General features: G+C 42.3%; 1 protein-coding gene across 2 annotated transcripts; it reads left to right on the top strand.

Moving 5' to 3' along the window:
- The first annotated feature begins 503 nt into the window (after window positions 1–503).
- On the top strand, window positions 504–24,475 carry TERF2 (telomeric repeat binding factor 2). 2 transcript variants are annotated; one of them, XM_084861076.1, is made up of 10 exons: window positions 504–930; window positions 1,051–1,146; window positions 1,842–1,972; window positions 11,069–11,155; window positions 12,200–12,346; window positions 13,371–13,477; window positions 15,477–15,869; window positions 19,166–19,251; window positions 21,736–21,779; window positions 22,400–24,475. In XM_084861076.1, exons 1-10 carry the CDS (start codon window positions 561–563, stop codon window positions 22,556–22,558), a joined length of 1,620 nt encoding a protein of 539 aa, XP_084717202.1. In that variant the 5' UTR covers window positions 504–560; the 3' UTR covers window positions 22,559–24,475. The 2 variants fall into 2 exon arrangements, with proteins under 2 accessions (XP_084717202.1, XP_084717203.1); XM_084861077.1 differs by lacking the exon at window positions 11,069–11,155.
- Window positions 24,476–24,692: the final 217 nt, after the last annotated feature.

Genomic DNA, 24,692 nt, shown 5'->3' with positions numbered 1-24,692 from the left:
GAAGCGGGATAGAACCATCAATGATGAGAGAACCATTGGTCTACAGCCTTCTTCATGCCCCCTACTGGGGATCTCAAGCCTGAAACGTGGGCCTGGGGGCTGATTGGGAAACCCAAGCGTGACCTCCTGGCTCAGAGATCCACGCTCAACCCCTGCACACCTGCCAGGCTTTATTCTGTTTCTTAGTTTCAACTGGGTTAACACAGGCCCTTGCTTTGGGTTATTATTTTTTTTTTTTAGCGTAAATTTGTTTAATCGAGTTTCCTCCATGTTATGATACATCTCACAATGAGCGCTTAATAAGCTTCACTATTTATTTTTCAATATTTTATACAAAGACCCGCATCTCTAGCACAGTGTTCCATAATTTCGGAGCAAAATTGACCCTGGTGGAATTGCAAACACAGGTTGGTTTGCGCAGCTGAGCAGTACGGACTACAAGTCCCGGTAGGCATTGCGGCAGGCGTACGGGAACTACGGGGGCCGAGAGGGGGCCGGGGCCCTTAAGGTCCTATTCCCACCCAGAAGCCCGCGGGCTGCACGGAACGTTGTCTTGTATCATGGCCGCGGGAGCCGGGACGGGGGGCCCCGCTTCCGGCACGGACGTTCTGCGTGATCCGGCGGCGTCACAGTCGAGGAAGCGGTCCGGTCGTGGGGGCGGGGAGGCTGCGCGGCGAACGGACGCGATGGCGGGAGGAGGCGGGAGCAGCGACGGCCCCGGGCGGGCGGCGAGCCGGCGGGCGTCCCGCAGCGGCGGCGGCGGGCGGGCGCGGCGGGGGCGGCACGATCCGGGGGCGGGGGGCGCGGGGGAGGCTCGGCTGGAGGAGGCTGTGAACCGCTGGGTGCTCAAGTTCTACTTCTACGAGGCGCTGCGGGCCTTTCGGAGTAGCCGGTACGGGGACTTCAGGCAGATCCGGGACATCATGCAGGGTGAGGGCCGGGCCCGGGGGAAGGGGCTGGGCGTGGGGGTTGGGGGCGGGGAAGGGAGGGGTATTCCGGGGCCGGGGGTCGGGGCTGGGGTCGCCGAACCGACGTTGTCTTCTTCCCCAGCTCTGCTTGTCAGGCCCTTGGGAAAGGAGCACACCGTGTCCCGGCTGCTGCGGGTTATGCAGTGTCTGTCGCGTATTGAAGAAGGGGAGAATTTAGGTATGGCAATTTTTGTGTGTGTGTGTGTTATTTCTCCGGGTTTAGAGTTATACTCTTGTCACCAAATTTACATCCGGGACTGAAGGATTCGGGATGGAGGTGCGCTGCTGTGTGTGCATCCGTGGTCGTTTTCCTTCTAGAATGAGCATGCTCGGGGCTCTATAGTTTTTCCAGTGGATGAGATGCTCTCTTGCCTGCTTTTCTGTGGTTTTGCCTGCGTTTTTCTTTTTATTTCCTCCCACCTGTTTCTTGCTCGCCCCAACTTTGCTGTTGTCTGAAGTGAGTTATGTTAAGATGGCCACATCTTTTTTCCCCATCGTAGAGAGTTTTTTCGGAGTAGAAGCACATTTTTTATTTTCTGAATTGAACTTGAAAGCTGTTTGGCAAAGCTGTCTGCAGTTTCTGGCCGCTTGTGTCTGAGGAGGATGTGTGCATCTTGAAATTTGAGCTGCAGATGCATGTGCTAAAAAAAAATAATTTTTCTACCTGTCTTGAAAATTAAGCCATTTCAAATTCATTGACTTGAAATTTGGACCCTTAACATGTCTGTAAGCCTGTAGCGAGTTAGTCAGCAATTAAATGCAAATCTTACTATATTTGCATGTTTCCTGTCCATTAATATATGTATTTTTGGACATAACGTTTCTACCCTGGAGAAAATAGCTTTAAAGTGAAAACTGTGCTCTTTGTCCTAGACTGTTCCTTTGATATGGAGGCTGAGCTCACACCCCTGGAATCAGCTATCAATGTGCTGGAGATGATTAAAACGGAATTTACACTGACAGAGGCAGTGGTGGAATCCAGTAGAAAACTGGTCAAGGAGGCTGTAAGGCTCTATTTTTTCTTTTTTCTTTTTTCTTTGAACAAAACTCAGAGGTCTTTGAGGATACAATGCATGTCTTTCTGTGTGCGGTGGAGGAAAAATGGTGGAGAGAGAGAGCAAGTGAGCACACTCCACCATGAACATACACATAGATGTAATCTCTTCAGTAACCCCTGCCCAGCTCGGACTTGGAAAGAACCAGTGATGGCAGGTGCCCAGCTGTTAGGATTTTGGTGTCTTCCTTGGGGCTCTTGCAGGAGGGGCCACAGTCCGCAGGAAACGGGTGGGCATTGAAGACTGGAGATTATCACATACCATTAAGGAGAACTGTGGAAGGGCTGGCTAGAAGTAACTGGTTTGGCCACCCTTGTATATAATGAAACAAGAAGAGCTGGGGCCTTGGGAAATGTGGGACTCTGAGCTATCGATGCAATTGCAGAAAGAGAGGCGAGGGAACATTCCCCTTGGAGAGACACCCTTTCATCAGAGGTGCTGTGACAATCAGCCCATTAGAAACGCAGTCATGGTAGAAGGCTTGCACAGGTAGTGTTCTTGACAAGAAAAAAAGCTAGCGGAGTGTCTAGGAATTTGGGACTATTGACTCTGTCATGGCTCAGGTAGCTTCAAGTAGTAGAGCCTATTTGAAACATAGACGTAGCCTGGCCAGTGCGACTCAGTGGTTGACCCAGGCGGTCACAGTTCCGTTCCAGCTCAGGGCACAGGCCCGTGATGCAGGCTTGGTCCCCAGCAGGGGGTGTGCAGGAGGCAGCCGATGGCTGATTCTCATCATTGATGTTCCTATGGCTTTCTTCCTCTCTCTGAAATCAATAAAAACATATTTTTTTTGGGGGGGGGGGTTGGGGGACATACCAAAAACATAGAATGGCCATGGGAACCAGTCAGAAAAAGGTTTTTGTTCTCCAGTAACAAAGGCTAGGGATGTGGAAGCAGATTCAGGAGGTGGGGACTGAGGAACAACAGCTCAGCATTGCCTTGGTGATGGAAAGTAAGGAAACGGGTAAGAAAAAAAAGAGCGCCCCCTGAAAGGATGGAATTGGGTCTGAGGCAGTGGGAGAGGGGGAGGCTGAGGTTAAAGCCTTGCTTAGCAATGGAGACTCTGTTCCTTGGTGTGCTGAGCGCTCAGGTACCCTGTTAAAGCAACCAGTGTATGTGAGGAGCAGATGCTTATTCAGTCAAGGACCTTGGAAGGAGCTGCTTTTGCTCTTGCAGAGGAAGCTTAGATAATTCTAGCTGCAAGAATAGAATTTTGGTTGAGGTAAGTCAGGTTTGTGTTGGAGGGAAAATGCCAGAAAAGACATAATAGCAAGGGAAGAGAAACCCATGCTGGCTTTCAAAAGAGCTTTTGAATGGAAAGAAAGAGCACAGGTTCAGAGTAATTTGTGTAGCTGCTATTAAAGAGCTAGCTGATTGAGAAATGCAACTCCTTCAGAATGCAAGGACTGTAGGTTTGTCTTCTGAGAGAAGCTTTCATCTTTCAGCTGTATATTTAAGTTCATGGATCCTTTTGTTTAGGAGCTTCGCTAGTTAACCGTTTTCTTATGTTGACACCTTCTCCTTTCCATTTTCTACCAGGTACAAGATCTCGATATACTTAATTGTATTACTAATACTGCTGTGTAACAATTTATCCCAAAATTTAGCAACTTAAAACATTAAAGTATTTTCTCCCATTTTCCAAGAGTCAGGAATGGGGTAGTTGTATAGCCTGGGTATTTCTGGCTGAAGTCTCCCAGGAGATTATGGTCAAGCTGGCTACTAGAGTTGAAAGATGTGTTTCCAGGCTCACGCACACAGTTGTTAGCAGGACTCACTGCCTCCACGGCTATTGGTGGTAGACTTCAGCTCTTTGCCTCCATAGGGCTGCTTACATCCTGGTAGCTTGCTTCCCCTGGACAGAAGCTGCAATCTTTTATAACTTAATCTCAGAAGTAACGTCGTATCATCACTTCAGCCATATGCTATTGGTCACAGATCAGGCCATAGAATAGAATGGGACTGTAGGAGGTAGGGATCATTGGGGGCCATCGTAGAGGCTGCCTATCAAAATTATCTTGATTTCCTAGTTATTAAATTCTATCACTTGTCTTTTTTTTTTTTTTTTTTTTTTTTTTTTTAATCAAGTGAGTTATTTTTTAAGCTAGATCTTCTCAGCATGTAGTCTGGGGATTTCTTGCAGGTCTTCAGGACCCTTTAATGGGTCAAAAACAATTTTCATAACAATGCCAAAAACAGTAGTTGACTTTTTTCTGTGCATTGACATTTGCACTGAACAAGGTAGTGGTAAATGATATTAGTGCTCCTTGTATTCATTGCCACATGCTTGCAGTTAAAAGCCAGTTTTAGAATGTCTTTGAGGAAGGAGTAAAAATTATTAATTTTATTTCATCTAGACTGGAGCAAACATCTTTTCACTATTTTGTGTGACAAAATAAGAATCTTGCCTAAAGTATTTTTGCTGCAAACTTGATGATCGTCTTCAAGAAAAGCCCTTGAGTGATTGAGTTGCAGGACTGACCTGGCTGCTTTTTGTTGTTAATCCTAGCCTGAGGATATTTTTTCATTGCTTTTCAGAGAGAATGGAAAGGAGGGGTGAGGGGAGAAAAAGTAGAGAGAGGGAGAGAAGGAAGTAGGAGAGAAACTATAATGTGAGAGAGACATCTACTGGTTGCATGCCCTGACCAAGGTGCAACCCAGGTACCAGCCATGACCCGGAATTGAACCCATGACTCTTCAGTGTTGGGCCAACGCTTTAATCATTGAGCAATACTAGCCAGGGCCTAGCTGCCTTTTTAATGGAACACCATTTTTACTTGACGGAACTGACAAACTTTAGGTATTTGGCCGTTGTTTTCTTGAGAAAGTGAACTTGTCACTTCAAGGAAAATAATTGACAGTATTTGGTACAATGACAAAATTCAAGCTTTCAAGTGTGTTTTGGAAAACTTGTATTAATGTGCTTGATAGCTTCCCAATTCTTCAAGACTTTTCTGATAAGATTGATGATGGAATTAGCAACAGTAACTTCAAAAATTATTTTAAATAAATGAGTCAATATTTGGAAGATCTTCATAATTTAATGAACCAATATTTTCCAGATGATCAATGCATTATATTACAGAATCATTCCTGGGTAAAAGATCCATTTAAAGTATAAGATAAACTTAACACATTTAAGTTTGGTATAGAGTTGAAGAAATATAGCCATAATTTTCTGAAGGGCTATTTAAATATTCCTTCCTTTTCCAACTTCATACCTGTGTGAGGCAAGATTACTTTTTGTATATATTCCAACCAAAACAACAAAATGAATGCAGAAGTAGAAGTGAGAATCCATCTTTCTTCTATTAAATCGGATATTAAAGAGATTTGCAAAAATATACAACACCAACCTTTGCATTAAACTTTTGTCTTAGAAAATATAGTAAATTTTCACAAAGATGTGTGCTTTTGTTAACCTGTAATGAATTTATTTTTGTTTTTTAATGAATTAATATCTTTAATATCAGTTTTATATTTCTGATATGATGATTATTAATAGATATAACACATAAATAAAAGCTCTTTGGGATCCTCATTAACATTTAGGAGTATAAAGGAATCCCAAGTCCAAAGAGTTTGGGAACTGCTTCTGTAAGTTAATGATATTGAGACTATATTGGTTTTCTCTTCATTACTACAAGACATTCCTCAGTTAATGTTTCTGTCAAAAACAGCAGCGAATAGCATGGAGAGCATGTTTTGAGGAAGCAATTATTTGCTGCTTTTTGCCTTTGCAGCGTTTTCTCCTGCACCTTGCTTTGTAAGAGCCCTTTGATTTTCTTTTGGTGCTTTACCCCGTCTGAGGGGCTGGTAGATCAGACAGACTCTCGCAGAAGTTTAATTTTTGGAACAAAAAGCTTTGTCAAGGCTTTGAGCATGCCTGCTTTCCCATAATAGCCTGGATTCTTTCTGAGTTTTCTTCTTTAGCCTTTCTTTACTTCTGTGAGTTTGGTTTTCTGTCTTTCCCCCCAAACCTAAGGCTGTCTCTCTGCTATTGAAAATCCGTGCTTAGAATTTCCCTTTTGTTTAAGTTTGAAGAGACCAGTGCTATTGCTTATACCCAAGAACCTTAACAGACACATAAGAGAAGAAATTACACTTATTTCTGAATACTCTCAAGTGAAAAAAGCAATGGTTCATCTCTTTAAAAGAAATCTTCACCGGAAATTAATACTTAGTTTTAAAAGATAAACTCATAGCATAAACTTTGGAGGCAAACTTTTAGATTTTGAAAGCATTTGTATTTCCTTTCTTGTTTAACAAATTAAATATAACAGGAACTATGTTCCAGTTCTGGAATAGATTAAGCATGCTCTCTTCCGATTACTTTAATGCTCCAAGTATAAGTCCTGCACAGAATGTGTGGAACAACTCTGAGGACTTAGAAATATAAGTGGTAGTAAGAGATGGGGAAAACACCAGCATTTGAAAGTCTACCAAACTGGTGAGTAGTTTATCATTGTTTCCCTCTCCAGTATCTTCCAGCCTGGACTTGAAGGCTCCTTAAAGCTGGAAGTGCACTCTAGGTGTGAACAGAAAGAACTCCAAGGGAGGTTCTCTCTGGTCAGAGGAGCAGGAAAAAGATCGAAGCGTCAGAGAGGATGGGAGAAATTCCAGTTTTGTGTTTTCCTTCTCTTGTGCCAGCACTTAGGCAGTACTACAGTAGTGGCAGCAGGGCAGGCACCTAAACTGAAGGCAGAACCCCTTTCCTCTTTAACAGTAGAGGTATGATCCTTAGAACTTGGAGCAAATTCCATTGCTTTTAAAATATATATATTTTTATTGATTTTAGAGAGGAAGGGAGAGGGATAGAAAGAGAGAACTACCAATGATGAGAGAGAACCATTGATCAGCTGCTACACACACACACACACACACCCACACACACACACACACACACACACACACACACCCCGGGGATTGAGCCTGCAGCCCAGGGATGTGCCCTGACCAGAAATCGAACCATGAGCTCCTGGTTCGTAGGTTGACTGAACTATACAGGCTGGCTCCATTGCCGTTTTCACTGTACATCCTGCTGCTGTAGTTCCAGCCCTGGATACAGGTGCCGTTAGTGTGTGGCACGGTGGGGAAACTAAAGCCCAGAAATGCAAGGCTGATTCAGTATTTCTAAATCAGTGTAACCCACCCTATTAATCTAAAGAAGAAAAAAAACACAGTCATATCAGTGGATGCCAAAAATGTATTTGACAAAACTCAATATTAGTTCATGATAAAAACTCTCAGAAACTAGGAATTAAAAATAACTTCCATAAAAGGCATCTATAAAAAAACCTACAGCTAACATCATACTTAATGGTAGAGAAGGAATGCTTTGTACTTAAAAATCCAAAACAAGGCAAGGAATCCATTCTCACCACTTCCATTATACATCATGTTAGAAGACCTAGCTAGTGCAGTAATAAAATAAAAGAAAAGGCAACAGACTGGAAAGGAAGGAATAAAATTGTCCCTATTTGCAGAAGACATCACCCTGAATACAGGGTGGGGCAAAAGCAGGTTCACAGTGTTCAAATGGAGAATAATACAACAATTAATAATACAAAAATAAACTCCCATACTCATAACTGTAAACCTACTTTTGCCCCATTCTGTATAAAAATAACTCATAAAATATACAAAAAAAAAAGCTATACTAAGTAACTTTAGCAAGATAGCAGGATATAAGATGAACACAAAAATTAATCATGTTTCCATACACTAGCAGTAAAGAATTTGAAATCAAATTACCAAAACAGTGCCATTTACAATACAGTAGTCTCCCCCTTATATGTGGGAAATATGTTCCAACACTCCCAGCAGATGCCAGGAACCTTGGATAGTATTAAACCTCATGCATACTATGTTTTTCCCTATACATACGTACACTAATGGCATCTCTTTGCCACATCCTAATTACCATCATTACTGCTTTGTGCTTTGGGCCATTAAATAAAATCAGGGCTACTCGAACACAAGCATTGCCATACTGTGACAGTCAACTAGAGAACCAAGACAGCTACTAAATGACTTAACAGACAGGTGGCGTGTACAACCTGGATACACTGGACAAAGGGATGATTCCTTCCCAGGGGGGATGGAACAGGACAGCCTGAGGTTTCCTCATGCTAGATGTCGTCATGCTGCCTAGAGCAATGGCGCAATTTAACATTTATGAATTGCTTATTTCTGGAATTTTCCATTTAATATTTTGGAGTGCGCTTGGACACAGGTAACTGAAACAATTTTTGTATGGAAAATAATATTTAATAATAAAAGGCTAATATACAAATTGACCAAGCGGAATGACTGGGCACTATGATGAGCACAGACCACCAGGGGGCAGACGCTCAATGCGTGGGTTCGCTCCCACAGCCAACACCCTCCAATCCCTCCCCCCTGGCCAACCAACCTCCCACCATCCCTCCTTTCAGCCGGTCCCTCCACCTGGCTGACCAGCCCTGATTCGCCAACCTCCCATAGCCCCTCTTACCCCCTGGCCAGTCGGCTAACCTCCTGTGATCCCTCTCCCTGGCCAGCAGGCCCTGATCAGCCCCGCCCCAATCAGGAATGGGTGAGGTGGCCCTGATGGCCCTGATCCCTGGCCAGGCCTAGGGACCTAACCCGTGCATGAATTCATGCACCAGGCCTCTAGTTTAATAAGAATAAGCTCACATACAAGTGTGTAAACCTATTTTTGTCCCATTTTACTTGTATAAAAATGGATAATGGGGGAACTACTCAGCTCCCAAAAAGAAAAATGCTTAAATATAAGTCTAGCAAAACACATGGAAAAATTCTGAGAAAAATACTGTTGAGAAAGAAGACAAGCTATAGACTGGAAGAAAATATTTGCGAATTTTATATCTGACAAAGGACTTGTCTCCAAAGTATATAAAGAACTCTAGAATTGTGCACCTGAAACTTATACTGTATAATTTTGTTAACCAGTATTACCCCAATTCAATGAAAAGAAAAAAATATAAAGAACTCTCAAAAGAAAAGAAACAACTCTGTTTTAGTAACGGGCAAAAGACCCCCAAAGAGAATATGGATGGCAAGGGAGTACATGAAAAGATGCTCGGCATCAGTCAATAGGGAGATACAAAGTAAAGCCAGAACATACCTATTAGAGCGGCTAAACTTTAAAAACTAACACTAAGAAGTGCTAGTGAAAATGTGGAGCAACCGGAACTCTCCTACATTGCTGATGAGAATGCAAAATGGTATCACTAAGGAAAACAGTTTGGCCATTTATGAAATCATACATTTTCCATCTGACCCAGCAATTCCACTTCTGGGTAATAACTGTAGAGAAATGTTTTAGCATCTCTATTCATAATCATCAAAAATTGTAGACAACTCAAATGCCCTTCAGAAGGTGAATGGATAAAATTAGTAGATCCATATGATGGGATATACTGTTCAGCAATAAAAAATAAGGAATTATTGGTAATGTAACAACATAGATGGATTGCAGAGGTATTGTACTGAGGGAAGTAAGCTAGTCTCAAGGCTATGTCCTTTAAAAAATAAGCGCTAAGTACTGTATAAATCAATTTATAACATTTTGAGAAGTCCAGTGAAAAGATTAGGGATGTGGGACGGAGTGATTACAGAGGCAGCACAAGGGACGTTTTTGTGTTATAAGAGTCAATACTTTTGTGTTAAAACTCAACAGTCCACCAAAAGTTAATTTACTATATGCAAGGCAAATAAAACTTAAAAACAATAGCACCTAACTGACTTATAAAGAGTAAAATCTTTGTATTCAAGAAAGTATAGTTTTAGTGTCGTTTTTATGCAAAAAAAAAAATATGTAAAAGTGAATGTGGTCATTTAATAAAATGGAAAGACTGTACCTTCCCTGGGCAGCAAGAATTTAGGCTTATGTGCCGAAACCGGTTTGGCTCAGTGGTAGAGCGTCGGTCTGCGGACTGAAAGGTCCCAGGTTCGATTCCGGTCAGGGGCATGTACCTTAGTTGCGGGCACATCCCCGGTGGGGGGTGTGCAAGAGGCAGCTGGTCGATGTTTCTCTCTCTTCGACGTTTCTAGCTCTCTTTCTCCCTTCCTCTCTAAAAAGTCAATAAAATATGTTAAAAAAAAAAAAAAGAAGTTAGGCTTATGCATTCAGGAGCATTTGACTAGTTTGCCCTGTAGGGCTGTGCTCAGCATGTTGACGGAATGACCAGAGATTAGTACTTAAATAGATTTTCTTGCTATTCCTCCTACTCTCGTCTGTTTCTTAAATTCTTCCCTGAGAAGATTGAAAATTCCTACCTACGAACCAATTTTCCTTCCTTTTGTATGTGACGTATGTCTGATAACCTCTCTTGAGACAGAATCGTTATCCTGTTAGATAATTCCAAGTGCTCCCAGTTTTCCCCTGGCCTTTCTAATTAAAAAATAAAAAATAAAAAAATGCTCATTTTAAAAATATCCTTTTTAATTTTCAATTTATGACTAATTTCCCTCTATTATAGTCTCTTCGGTTTTCTTGTGTGTGTTTTTTGCCTTCATTTTCTCTGGTTGTTGAGACCTCATCCTAGCTGAAACTCTTGTGGCTGCAGTGGATGAGCTGGGTTTTGTCTGTCTCAGTAATTCCTGCACATTTTAACTGGAATAATGTATCTCACCATCTCTCCCTCCACTACATCAAAGCTTTTGCATCTAAAAGGAACAAAACCAGTTGTTCTGGGGAGCTGGAATGACTCGAGTCCGTTTTGCTTTTCCTATGAGGCCCTATTCAAACTGAGTAAATGGTGTGTAATCTAAGGGATCAGATTTTGCTGTAATAGGCATCTTTTTAAAAAGTCGAATGTACCGCTGAAAATCTATACCCTATACACTGAAGAAGAGCTTACAGTTGTTCATAACGCTTGAACAATAATTATTAGTTTTTAAGTACAGGAATATGAAAGAATATGAAAAAAATTCTTGGGTATGTAAGACTCAGTTTCACTTTTTAGTCAAGCTTTGTGACATTTAATATTCTCATACTTATCACAACAGTTAAAAAAGGTTTTTCCCCCCCTTTTGTAGGCTGTCATTATTTGTATTAAAAATAAAGAATTTGAAAAGGCTTCAAAAATTTTGAAAAAACATATGTCCAAGGACCCCACAACTCAGGTAAATATAATATTTTGCTCCTAAAACTTAAATCCATGTCATTGTTTTTTTTGTGGGAAAACAGGGAAAGAGTTGTTAGGAACGTTATGTAATTATTCAGCACCTTTAGCATGTTGTCTTTTATATCCAGGATATTTTACTGTTAGATTGGCTTTTAAATTTTTATTTTTTTATTACACAAATTTACGTAAGTCATTTATTTGCCCATTTATGTCTGGTTTGTGGCAGAACTTGAAGTGATCATCACCAGGTATCACACTAACAAGTTCTGTGTCACTTCTAACTTGACGGAATGCTGCCTAAATACTGATTCTGTAGACCTGGGAAGCTTTTGTAAGGATGTAACTCCTATTTTCTGGTGCCGAAAGTTCTGTTGATAGCCTCTTCTTGTCCCCCCCACCCCCCTTTATTTTTCCTTTAAATTTTAATTTTTGTAAAGGTAACATGTACATAATACAAAATTCAAGAAGTAAAACCAAAGAGCTTGGTGAAACACTCTTATCTGTGACTTAGCCATCTCATTCCTCTCTCTCTTCAGAGGCCACCAGTATTTTCTGCTTTTATCTTTTCAGAGATATTCTGTGTATATGCAAGCAAAAAAGTGTACATGTGTCTGTATATGGATATCTGTATACACACATATCCATTCTTCCTGTTCTTCCAATATACTTATGTGAGCATATTCTACACACTAATTTGAGTATTTTTGTAAATTGCTTCTTTCACTTACTCTATCTTAGAGGATCATGCTATATTAGCAGATAAAGAACTTCTTTATCCTTTTTGTATTTGAAGTTCAAAAATCTATAAGTAACTGTATAAAGGCACTTTAGATCCTAAGTTCTTCATCATTATTTTATAGCTGCATAGTGGCTGATCCATCATTTATTGTCACACCCTTTGTGGTGGGCTCCCCTTCCTCTGTGTATACCAGTGGTTTTCATTGAGAATGCTGGGAGATTTCTGACATTGTTGTCTCAACTCATCATTGAATGTTTACTAGTGTTCTCCTTTTCATGTTGCCAATATTGGTCCTTTGTATAGAAACTGAGAAGTGATCTCCTGAACATCATCCGTGAGAAGAACTTGGCCCACCCCGTTATCCAGAACTTTTCCTACGAGACCTTCCAGCAGAAGATGCTGCGCTTCCTGGAGAGTCACCTGGATGACACAGAGCCCTACCTCCTCACGGTGGGCCCTGGCCTTCTCTCCCCATAACCATGGCATGGCCTTGAGGATGCGTAGGCAATGAGAAAAGGACAACTCTAGTTAGAAGTGAAAAAATAGACGTGTGGGAAAGACTAAATTATATCCACTATCTACCTTAATTAATTAAATGCCTTAAATATACAGAAGCAGAGATCCTGACAGAGGCAAACGAAACAAAGCTGGTCTCTCTTACCTCCCACTTTTACCTCCTCTACGTGTGATTAATCTGTGTGGTGGTTCCCCGAGGAGATGAAGTCTGAGTTAAATTGGGAGGAAGAGTGGTTTATTAGATGTGGTATGATGGGGTTTGTTAACAGGAAGAAGGCATAATTGGAGAAAAGGTGTGATTAGAAGTATAAGGCAGAAGAGGCCAAATGAAGACATTCTTTAATTGGATCAAAGAGAGAAGCATAAAGAAGGGAAACAGCGAGGCTCAGCACAGTTTGTAGAAGAATCAGAGCCCCGTCCCTCCTAGAAGGTGGACGATGGTGAGGGAAAGCTGAGTGAAAGGGCTTTTCTTAGACTAGGATTTGGAGAGTGTTGAAAATGTGGCTCATAATTATAGGTGTGCAAGACCTATATTAGGATAGTGTCAATGACCTTAGCAGTCATTTGGTATATCTCAAATTATTTGTAAAGCAGATCATTTGGAATAATCAGGAGCAAGTGTCAGGATACTAGGAACACTTAATAGAATGTTTGGACTTGTGAATCAGATTCCCAAGAAGAGGAATGTGAAGTAAAATCACATAATTAAAGTATTTTTTCAATGTCAAGATGGGTAGCACTACTCAAATTGAGTTCTCCTTCAGCACAGAAACTATGAGCCATTTTTAAAAAAAAGAAAAGTCTTGTAAGTTCTCTTGCTTTTTATGTCCTCTGGTTAATGCCTAGACTGGATTTATAGGTGAACATGTTTGCATACTGAGTGTGGTCATGGTTAAAGGAGCAGAGAATAATGAAATTCTGTGGCTTCCTCTTCCTGATGACATCCTTCCTTTCCCAGATGGCCAAAAAGGCTTTGAAATCTGAGTCTTCTGCTTCAAGTACAGTGAAGGAAGACAAACAGCCAGCACCAGAGCCTGTGGAAAAGCCATCCAGAGACCCTCCGAGGTGAGAGATCCCCTCTTGTGATACTGGGTTTGATACTGGGTAAAATACTGGGGTGATCTGTCGGAAGCACAGTTTCCTCCATAGAGCAAGATCAATTAGTTTGTCCTGGTGATCTGACCTCCAAACTTGTAACTGGGTTGCTCACACAAGGCACTGTGGAGTTACAGAGCACATCTGGGAAAATGAGACTATTGGAGACTGGATCCCTGACAGAAATTCCTGACTGGCTATCCTCAAAGGGTCTGTACTCCTGTTTCTCTTTGCCTCACCCATATTTACTCAGCACTTCCTTGTTGATATCTGATCTGTTTAAATAAGAGTGTTCAGACTGAATCAGATTCCCAAGACCAGTTGTGAAAGCAGGGGTCACAAATTAAATGCCTTTGGGGGCTGGCGGGAAATGTAAAGGAATGAAGTGGGTCAAGGGTAACTGAGGGCTTGGACAGTGAACCGGGAGGGCATGCTTTCCAGCCTTTTGTGATTATTGCTGTGTGACTATCCAAGGATGCCCAGGTTTCAGTTCACACTTTTGTATGGGACGTACAATCTTTTTTTTAAGCTTTCTAAAAAAATTTTAAAATATATTTTATTGATTTTTAACAGAGAGGAAGGATGAGGGATAGAGAGTTAGAAACATCAATGGGAGAGAAACATCGATCGGCTGCCTTCTGCACACCTCCTACTGGGCATGTGTCCGCAACCAAGGTACATGCCCTTGACCTAAATCGAACGTGGGACTCTTCAGTCCGCAGGCTGACACTCTATCCACTGAGCCAAACCGGTCAGGGCTAGCTTTCTCAATTTTTGAATGTTGGTAGTTACCCAGTTTTTTAAAAATACTTGCATAGGTCAAGCAAAGACACCTGTCAGCTGAGTTTGGCCTGCAGGCTGCCCGTTTTCCCTCTGCTAACAGTTTTTACTTAAAGCACACTAGGTATTCCACACGACAGATGAACTCTTTGAAAAGGCAGTTTTTTGCTGTTCCCAGAATGTATGGCACGCTTCTTACTTTGAGATTTCTCAAGATCCCATTCTCCAGGGTATTGTAGGAGAAAATGGGCAGAACAGAGACCAGTCTTTCACTTTTGTCACATGAGGGTTGGACTGGGACAGCTGGAGAGTTTATAGACTTCAAGGTGAAATTGCTGGGTTATCAGTAGGTTGCCCAGATGGACTTATATTTGTCAGACTCTATGTAAAGTTCTTACATAATGGAAAACACTGCTGTAGTCCATACAGACTAACAGGTTTGATCACACACAAGCGACTGAGGTCTCTGGAATATCCTTGGCCCTAGTTCCTTTAAGGTTCTCTGATTTGGAGTTTAAAATTCATAATTCAACTTAAAAGCTTTTATAAAGTAAGGTTATATCAAGCAATCTCTCTCCTGTTTTTTTTTTTTTTAAAGAAATTTTATTTTATTTTTATTTTTATTTTTTTTTAAATATATTTTATTGATTTTTCACAGAGAGGAAGAGAGAGGAATAGAGAGTTAGAAACATCGATGACAGAGAATCATCGATCAGCTGCCTTCTGCACACCCTCCACTGGGGATGTGCCGGCAACCTAGGTACATGCCCTTGCCCGGAATCGAACCCGGGACCTTTCAGTCTGCAGGCCGATGCCCTATCCACTGAACCAAACCGGTCCCGGCTATTTTGTGTTTTTTTTTAACCTCAATTTGAGGAGTCTTCTGCTAACATGACCATCAACAGTGGTGAGACTGCCCTGGCCAGTTTGGCTCCATGGTTAGAGCGTGTGGACTGAAGGGTCTAAGGTTTAGTTCCTGGTCAAGGGCACATACCTTGGTTGCCGGTGGTAGGGGTGTGTGCAGAAGGCAGCCAATAGATGAGTCCTTCTATCGATGTTTCTCTCTCATCACCCCCCTCCTTCCTCCCTTCCACTCTCTAGAAATCAATGAAGAAAAAGTACCCATAGGTAAGATTTAAAAAAAACAAGCAGTGGTGAAACTGATCTTAGTATGTTGCCTTATTTGTAGGCAGCTACGGAATACTCCAACCACCTTTGGAATGATGACTCTGAAAGCAGCTTTCAAGACTCTGTGCGGTTCACAAGATTCTGAGGCGATCTTCTCAAAACTGGACCAGAAAGATCTGGTACTTCCTAATAAAGCATCCCTCTCATCGCCAGCCCTCAAAAACAAGAGACCGAGAAAGGATGACAACGAAGGTTCCGCTCCTGCTGAGGGAGAGAGTGGCTCTGAACTGCAGCCCAAGAACAAGCGTATGACAATAAGCAGATTGGTTTTGGAGGAGGATAGTCAGAGTACTGAGCTGAGCCCAAGCCTCAACGCCTCTCAGGAAATCATTCCCGCGCCACCATCCGCACCTGCCGTTCTCAACCAAGCCCTTCCCAGGGAGAAGAATTCCAAGTATGAAGACCTTCTTTGTAGGAGTTTGGGGGCTGGTTGGTGGTCCTGGTTGGGCCTGGTATTGCTTCTGTGATGAAGTAACTTGCATCTAAACTATCTGCCACCAAGGCTTGCTCAGACTGCTATCAATAGAATGTGACTGGGGAGTGGGGAGAGACAACCTAGCCATGCGGGCCGGTTCCGAAGCCCCGCACGGGGGCTTCCAGGCACTGCACGAGGGCACGAGGATGGAGGGGTCGGAGCCGCCTCCTCACTGCTGCTTCCATTTTTAGCAGACTTCCGAGTACCCTGACTACTAACTAGGGATTCACGAGTATTTGCAGTTTTGCACTTTCTATGAGCTTTTGAGACTTGGCAAATTCAGTAAATATTTACTAACCTCTCACACCGTGCTAGGTTCTGTGGAGCAGTGGTTAGAATGCTTTCATCTTGCTCGCCCATCATGACCCCTGACCTCTCTTCTCAAGTTTTGCTACCTTTGTGCCCTCTGTGGGTCCTTCCTCCAGGCACACTGGTCTGCTTGCTCTCTCCGGAACACGCTGTTTTGTTTTTGTTTCTATTACTGTCATTGAATCCTTGCTCCCTGTCATTCCTCACGATTGGACTGTCATCCCTCCATCATTGCTTGTCAGAATCCCATCCGTCCTTTAAAGGGAAGAGAAGCACTGTTTGTGGGCCAAGTACATTCATGTTTTATATTACTGAATCGATTCAATCCTCAGATTATTAGCCCCATTTTATAAACGAGGAAAGTTACTAACTGGTCTTAAGTCATTAATCCAGGTCAGTCCGGACACACAGGCTCAGGGCCTGTACACCACACACACTGCTTCCTCCATGAACCTCCCTTCTGTAAGTGACCTCGATGGTCTCCCAAGGCTAGGTGTCCTGCAGGGCTGTGGCATCTGATAGGTGAGTCCTCCTCAGGCACTGAGCTGCACTGTATGCACCAATACCAGCATTTGAAATTGAAAGTGAGCGAGTCACGGCTGGGCAAGTAGATGCAGCTCAACACACTTACTTTCATTCTAGACGTGATCTCCCTGACTTACAGTGATCTCGTGAGGTGTAGGTATTGCCCCATGAACAGATGAGAAAACTGGAAAGAGGACCTGACCACAATAGTTTCATTAATGGGAGGATTTGTGAACGTTCAGACATAACCATCTCATGTGCCAAGGCTATGATATGAAGTATGATGGACACTAAAGCAGAGGTCGGCACATTACAGATCCTGAGTCCAATCTACCTGCTGTCTGTTTTTGTAAAGGATTATTAGAACGCAGCCACATCTATCATTTATGGGATGTCTGGCTGAGTTGTCTGCAGCTACTTTTGATGCTACCTTGAGTTGAGTAGTTGCAACAGAGACATTAAGGCCTGCAACACTGAAGATCCTCTCTGGCCCTTTACAAAAAAAAGACCCCATGACCCCGGCTCTAAGGGAAGTGTGTGTGAGGGGCCTGGGAAGCTTCTCGAAAGAAGAGATGAGCCTGCTCAGCAGGGTTGGTGGAGCAAATGTTGAGCTGGCCTTGAAAGATGACCTCTTACTCAAGAGGTTATCAAGCATTTTGGGGACCTGGGGGTTCTAGGCAGCAGGAATCCCTTGCATAAAGGCATGAGAATACCTGGTACGTTCCAAAAAGTGTCCTGTAGTCTATATGGCCGGGAATAAACAATGCACAGGGAGGAATAAAGTAGAAAAGTCTGAATAAGGAAATGGGCCAGAACTTGAATTCCTATTGTTTCTATCGAGTGGAGGTTCTTAAACTAGGCTTCATATCACAATTACCTATGGAATGTTTAAAAATACATATTCCCACGCCCCTACTACTGAATTAGAAGAGGCCGGGGAATGCCCGTAATCTGCTTTTCTAACTATGTCCAAATAATTCTTTTTTTTTAAATATATATTTTATTGATTTTTTACAGAGAGGAAGAGACAGGGATAGAGAGTTAGAAACATTGATTAGAGAGATACATCGATCAGCCGCCTCCTGCACACCCCCCACTGGGGATGTGCCCGCAACCAAGGTACATGCCCTTGACCGGAATCGAACCCGGGATCTTTCAGTCCACAGACTGACACTCTATCCACTGAGCCAAACCGGTTTCGGCTATGTCCAAATAATTCTAACCTCAGTAATCTGAAGGTTTGATGAGATACCAGTGAGGGTTTGTTAGAGGTACTGAGGGAAAGGAGAGTGGCTAGACCCTGCTGTCAGGGTAACAGTCAGGACCTAGAGGAGGTGGGCCAGTGGGGGAGAGGAAGGCAGGATTAAGGTTTGTCACCTGGAGGGTAGGGCCATGAGTGAGTAGGTTTTTATATCTCCCACGGCAGTTGGCATGAACAAGTGCTTACTAGGTGTTCGTTTGCCAAATAAAATTATTGGTTTTTGCAATTTAAGGGATCACATGCAAAACTTCTATAAGGCCAGCAAAAGATTAACATTTTAGGTTTTGTGGACCACATGTGTGTCTGTTGTGTATTTTTTGTTTTGTTTCCTTACAATGCTTTGAAAATATAAAATCCATTCTTAGTTCAAGGGTTGTTCAGAAACCAGGAGCCACAGGCTATCCTGGCTTTCCCAGGAGCGCTCTGCCACTAATGGGATGAGAATCCAGGTCGCAGCCCCTTTCACAACACGAGAAGTTAACAAGTGCCAAACCATTTGTACGTGTAATAAATGCCAAGTTGAGAGTAGGTGCAGGGGGTTACCACGGAACTGCAGAGGCTATCTGCAGAAAGAGTGAACACCTGCTCCGGTGAAAATGACAGACCCAATTTTATCCCAGCACTAGGATACGTAGGTAGAAAACTTAAGACTTTTATTTATAAATAGTAATTAACAGCTAATGTCCTGAGAAAGAAAAGTATCCTTTACTTTGTCTCAAATTCGTTATTCTCAGAAATTACATTTTGGGAGATAGGATTCAATTAAAAAACAAAGGAAAGTAGTCGATTAGGTCATTTCACAGAAAACTCATGGAACTCAAGGAATTCTCCCCCCCACCCCCAAACCGAATGCACTTATTAAGCAAACTGCTTTCATTATTCATTTGCAAAATAACCAGAGAGCCTTAAAAATACGTATTTTGGGGGTGGTGGGGATGTACTCAGTGCTGAGCTTGAGGAGTCCTGTGGGCCAGTTAGGGTTTAGGAGTTGTATGTAGGTGAATCTTGAATGTGGTCACAGCAGAATGAGGAGAAATAGAGGGCTGCAAGCAAGCCAGGGACAGAATATGGAAGACCTAGGATGAATGTTTTACACCTTGTCTCATTGATCTCTCCGCAGATTACCCAAAGGCAAGTGGAACAGTTCTAATGGGGTTGAAGAAAAAGAGACTTGGGTAGAAGAGGACGAACTGTTTGATGTTCAGGGTAAGCTAGGAGATTCTCCTTGGTTTCTCCTTGACACTCTCAAGTGTAAGATGCATGTTACTGTCACATCAATGTTTCAGAAACTGCTTTGTCTCCCATCTAGAAAAATTTCAGTTCAGGAGTCAGTTATATGTTCTTTCCCATTAAACAATGAAGATTGTCAAAGCAGAACTTTGTATTTAATGAAAATTCCTGGTTTTGTTTTAATAAATCCTATCTTTAATTGTAATTGATGTTCTTCCTAAAGACTTTTAATTAGAAAAGGTAGAAGTGGTCATTCCCTGCATTTTTGTTTAAATGCAAAAATCTCTTACCAGTTTCTACATGTTTTCTAAGATGAGAAGCTTTGCTTTTCCGAAATTATTATTGAACTTACTAGCATTTGCATTAGAATCTCTCCCATCACATATTTCATATTCTAATGGAAATATCTAAGAGCTAAACCTGAATTTTGGAGATTCTAAGCACTTTTATAATGCACCACTAACCAATCCATTGCCACTTCCTAGGTTTTGTCTTTTAGAAGTAACTTCAGTGGCAAAAACATAGTTGGCAAGATCAAGATCACAGGGAAAATGGGGGAAGTAACAAAAATCATTAACCGCGGCATTAAATAGTTAAGAACAACAGGATATAAAAGTTCTAGGAAACACCCACTTCCAATGCAGTACAGATGTGTGTCAGCTTTAGAAATATGCTTCCACTACAGTATGAATTACTTAGTAATTTAAAAATAAATAATCTGCTCTGAGCCACCTTCCTCCATTGTTTAGGAAACACTGCTGGGACAGTGGCACCTGCTGAGACATCTACCCTGTTTCCCCGAAAATAAGACAATGTCAAATATTATTTTTTGCTCCCAAAGATGTGCTAGGTCTTATTTTCAGGGGATGTCTTATTTTTCCATGCGCTAGGTCTTATTTTCGGGGAAACGCGGTAGCAAGTTTCATGTTTATGCAACGTTGCCTTGTCTTGCAGCTTTTTAACTAGCTCTCATTGCCTTGAAATGGCATGTCTTTTATACCTGTACTAGAGGCCCGGTGCGCAGATTAGTGCACACTGAAATTAATTAGAAGGTGGCTGGCGGGGTGGGACTGGGCGAGACAGGCTGGACATGCCCTGGAGCCAACTTCCCGTGGCCCCTCCCTAGCTGGCCACACCTGGGGGAAGGGCATCTGTGGAGTTAACCGGGTCCCTCCAGCAGGGTGGGGTCCCTTGGCCTGGCCTTCAGGAATCAGGCCAAAACCAGCAGTCTGACATCCCCCGAGGGGTCCCTGAGTGCAAGAGGGCATTCTGCAGAGTTGCTGTAGCTTAACTCCTGTGTTGAGCATCTGCCCCTTGGTGGTCAGTGAGCATCACACCTACCGGCCAGTCAGCCATTTAGCCTCTAGACTAGAGGCACAGTGTACGAAATTCGTGCATGGGTATGGTCTCTAGGCCGCATGCGTGCGGATCGAAGCATGAGTAAATGGGATGGAAGAGCAAGTCCCAGCTGACCTCTGGGCCCTCGGTATCCCCTCTGCCTGAGTCCTTGGGCCCCCATCCCGCTCCCTCAGCGCCTGGGAGTCGGTGGCGGCCCCACCCTGCCTCCGGTCACCATCTGAGGTGATTGGGCCCTGCTTGCACCACCTTGGCCTGGTGCTGCCCATTCACCTGCTCCACCATCCCGCCATGGTCCCTCATTAGGGCCGGCAGTGCGTCCACTGCTGCCCACTGCCAGTACTGCGCCACCCCCTGGTGGTCGGCACACGTCAAAGCAAGCAGTCGGACAATTTGCATATTAGGCTTTTAATATATAGCTTTTTTTTTAAAGAGACAGTGGAAGGGAGGGGTGTGCGGGGGAGAGAAACATCTTGATGTGAGAGAAAAGTTGACTGACTGCCTCCTTCACATGCCCAAACCAGGGTCAGGGATAAAGCCAGCAACTGAGGTATGTGCCTTTGACTGGAATGGAACTGGGACCCTTCAGTCCACAGACGGATGCTCTATCCACTGAGCCAAACCAGCTAGGCATTACCCTGTTCTTTTGTTTAAGGAATTGAACCTAATTTTTCTTATATAAAATTATCAGGGATTTAAAAAATCTGACATGAGATAGTAAAAGTTATTTCAAAACTGTAGTTAGCAAGAGGTTATAAAGCAGAAATCATGTATGTATAAGTATATATATTAGGGTTTTAAATACCACAGACAGTAATTTTAGAAAATGTTGTTTTATTAAAGAGCACCAAATCCATCATTAACCAACATTTATTAATGTCTTTTTGTAAAGTATTTGCTGTGGACAGATTTTCACGGGCTGAAATGATTGGTATCTTGCAAACAAAGGACAAAACCCAATTCTCCTTTAGTGATATCCTTTCTTTTCTCAAAGTTTGTGAAAATTCAATCAAGCTTTCCCATTAGAGACATTTTATGTCTTTTTCTGGTGTTTGTGCAGAGAAAGCTGAACTCTGAAATGACTCTACTTTTAATGTTTTCCAGCTGCACCAGATGAAGAGAATACAACCAGTGTAGCAAAAAAGCAGGTAATTTAAAATTCTCTTTTCTGACCTTTTCTGGTTGTGTGGGTAGAACAGAGGTAAAGTAAGTGCTCACACCTCACAGATAGACTACCCACACACCTGGCAAAAAATCCTTTGCGTTTTTCTGATGATCCAAATGAAGTCAAACACAGCAGATCCTCAAGTAACGTCCTTTCGATCGATATTTTGTTAAATGATATTGATTAGATGCTACAGAAACTTAGGTCTTGTTTCTATTAATTAATTAGCCTAGGATAAAGTTGGTTTTGTTATATGTCCTCTTACTTAAAGTTGCCTTAAATGAGGGCTTACTTGCAGTTATTCTCTGAAAGAAAAATCTAGTTGGATAGCAACCTGACACATGTTCCTGACCATGAACAATACATGTTTGAAGCTTGACTACATACGTGATTATTAATTGAAGATGAAATGGCAGGACATTGAACATTTAAATATCCAAATCCAGTGTTAATTTATTATCTGTATTGGGTTTTAAAAACATAAAACTTTTTTGGGGGGTTCATATTATTCTCCTAGATTTCTTGAGTTTACCTCTTCACTGTATGGAAATGTAGATAAGTGGAGAGCCAAGTTATGATAAATCTTTTTGTTTTCTTTTGCAGAAGTGGACTGTGGAAGAGAGCGAGTGGATCAAGGCTGGAGTGCAAAAATTTGGGGAAGGAAACTGGGCTGCCATTTCTAAAAATTACCCATTTGTTAATCGAACAACTGTGATGATTAAGGATCGCTGGCGGACCATGAAAAGACTTGGCATGAACTGAAACAGATTTCGCTTCCACAGAATTCACAGGAGCATGGCTCCTAATGATAGCCCCGATAGTCTGCTTTCTTTAAGAAGTTGGGCTGGGATGAGAATTTTGGGCATCCTCCTCTGACGTGGAGGAGGTCCCAGTTCCACTTCATCGCTGTTGGAGATCATGGAGCTACAAGCCAAGTATACTCCATGTCCCTGGCAGAGACGACAGGCAGACAGCTTTTACAGTGCCAGAATATCATTAGTATTTCCCTTCTTCAGTGGTTTGCTTGAATTTCAATTCCTGGTGATCAGTAGGACCTTCTCCTAGGAAATGGTGGAGTCTGTTAGGAGCACTTATGACTCCATGACCTGTTAAAACCAGCAACGTGAGCATTATTTGGAGTGAACTTGTTCCAGGTAAAGCTTTGGCCTTTTGATGCAAATGCAAAGGAACTTTATCAGAGCTGATGACAGACCAGTCCTGTTTAACCTGTTGTGACATCAACACCTAGATCTAGTCTTGGCATTTGCTCCTAATATTTGCTGGGCTACATAGGCAGGTTTAACCTCTACTTATGTGGTTGAATCCCAGTGTGTTTTTTTTGGTGATTGTAGATACGCTTAGCCCCTTGCCCCATTCTCTCTTCCCAATTCTCGTCCTTATGCTGGACTTTTAAAGCTAAAAAAAAAAAAAAAAAAAAGCCCAATCCTGATCGAATATAAAAACCTAATCCCATTCTTTGTGAAAATGGTTGCTTCCACCCGATTCCCTAATTGTGCTATGTTAGTGTCTTGCACTGGAATTCAACATTTCCTTTTGTACTGTGTTGTGCTTGCTGTCTCTCTTGGACATCCTTAAAGACTGTCTTTTTAGCAAAAAGAAAATTCAGTAAAGTGTTTTCTGTAATCATTTTTTAAAATTTGAAAACTAATTATTGTCCATAACTTGTAGCCTTCTTCATTAAAGTCTTGCTTCTCTCAAATAGAAGTGGCTGTTTAATTGCAGCTCAACATGTATGAACACACGGAGGTGGCAAAATGTTAAACAACTTCTGCTGAACCACGCTGACTGTTAAAAAGCGATGTTAAACTCTACTGGATATTGTCGTCTTTGGAAGCCACCGGGAACCCTCTTTCTCTTTGGAGTGAAAGATGTAAAGAAATGCTAAAGTTTCAAATTCATCCTGTAGTTACAAGTCGGAAGCTTTGTACAGCTTTATTACCTGTTAACTGTGTGTTGGGGGGTTTGGTACTACTATTTTTTCTGTCAATGAACCCCAAATGAAACGACAATGAGAACTTGATCTTCTCTCAATACAGCCACCTCCTCTTGATCTGGTGGCAGCCTGTGTGGTCTCCCTCTAAACTGGATTCGGATTCCAGAATCTTTTCTCCCCTCAACTCACTTCAGTAAGATGGCGTGCTCTGTGTAGAAGAGTGACACTGCAATGATTTAGGGAAGCAACATATCCTAATCAGCATTTCTCAAATGTGAAAAATGTACAGGTCCATGAACATTTTTTTAACATCGCTTCAGTGTTATAATGTTAATGAAGTGTGTACAAACAAAAAAACAGACCTTGGCTTCTAGAAAACTTACCATGTACTGTTGACTGTTTCGCTGAGTCTAAGTCACTGCTCACAACATGAGTAGTGTAAAAACTGTGGCAGGGGGGAACGTGGGCGGGGTGCCTGTGCCACAGTGTGCTGAGAAATGGTCCCAGTCTCTCCCACCTCCACCTTAGCAAGAAGAGTGCCGTGACATCTGGGCTCCTCCGGAACTGAACACAATTAGAAGTCTGTTCCTTGCGTATTCCCTTGTGATAGTCCAGGTATTACACTTGGAATCAATGTGATGAATCTGAAGCAAGACTTGCTTAGAAACTGTTAATGCTGTTTTGTTTTTTAAGATTATGGCTGAAATAAAAACATTTAGACATTGGCACGACTCAGAGAGTGACAGAAACACTGTTCTGGTGGGTAAGAGTGTGAGGCCCACTCGGGGGCCCTGCAGTGCCAGCTGTGCTTAGGGATGGTGAGCCAGCCCTGGAATCTCTGAAAGTCCATTTCTGTCTTTTGCTCACTCTTCACCCATTTAAATGTTTGCACATGTTTTCTTCATGGGTTTTGTTCTCTCAACTATAAAATTGGGTATCATC

Source organism: Pipistrellus hanaki (genome assembly GCF_964339955.1).
Source record: "Pipistrellus hanaki genome assembly, chromosome: 15".
Classification (NCBI taxonomy): Eukaryota; Metazoa; Chordata; class Mammalia; order Chiroptera; family Vespertilionidae; genus Pipistrellus; species Pipistrellus hanaki.
The sequence above is the reverse complement of the archived record's forward strand: the minus strand, read 5'-3'. Positions and strand labels throughout refer to the sequence as shown.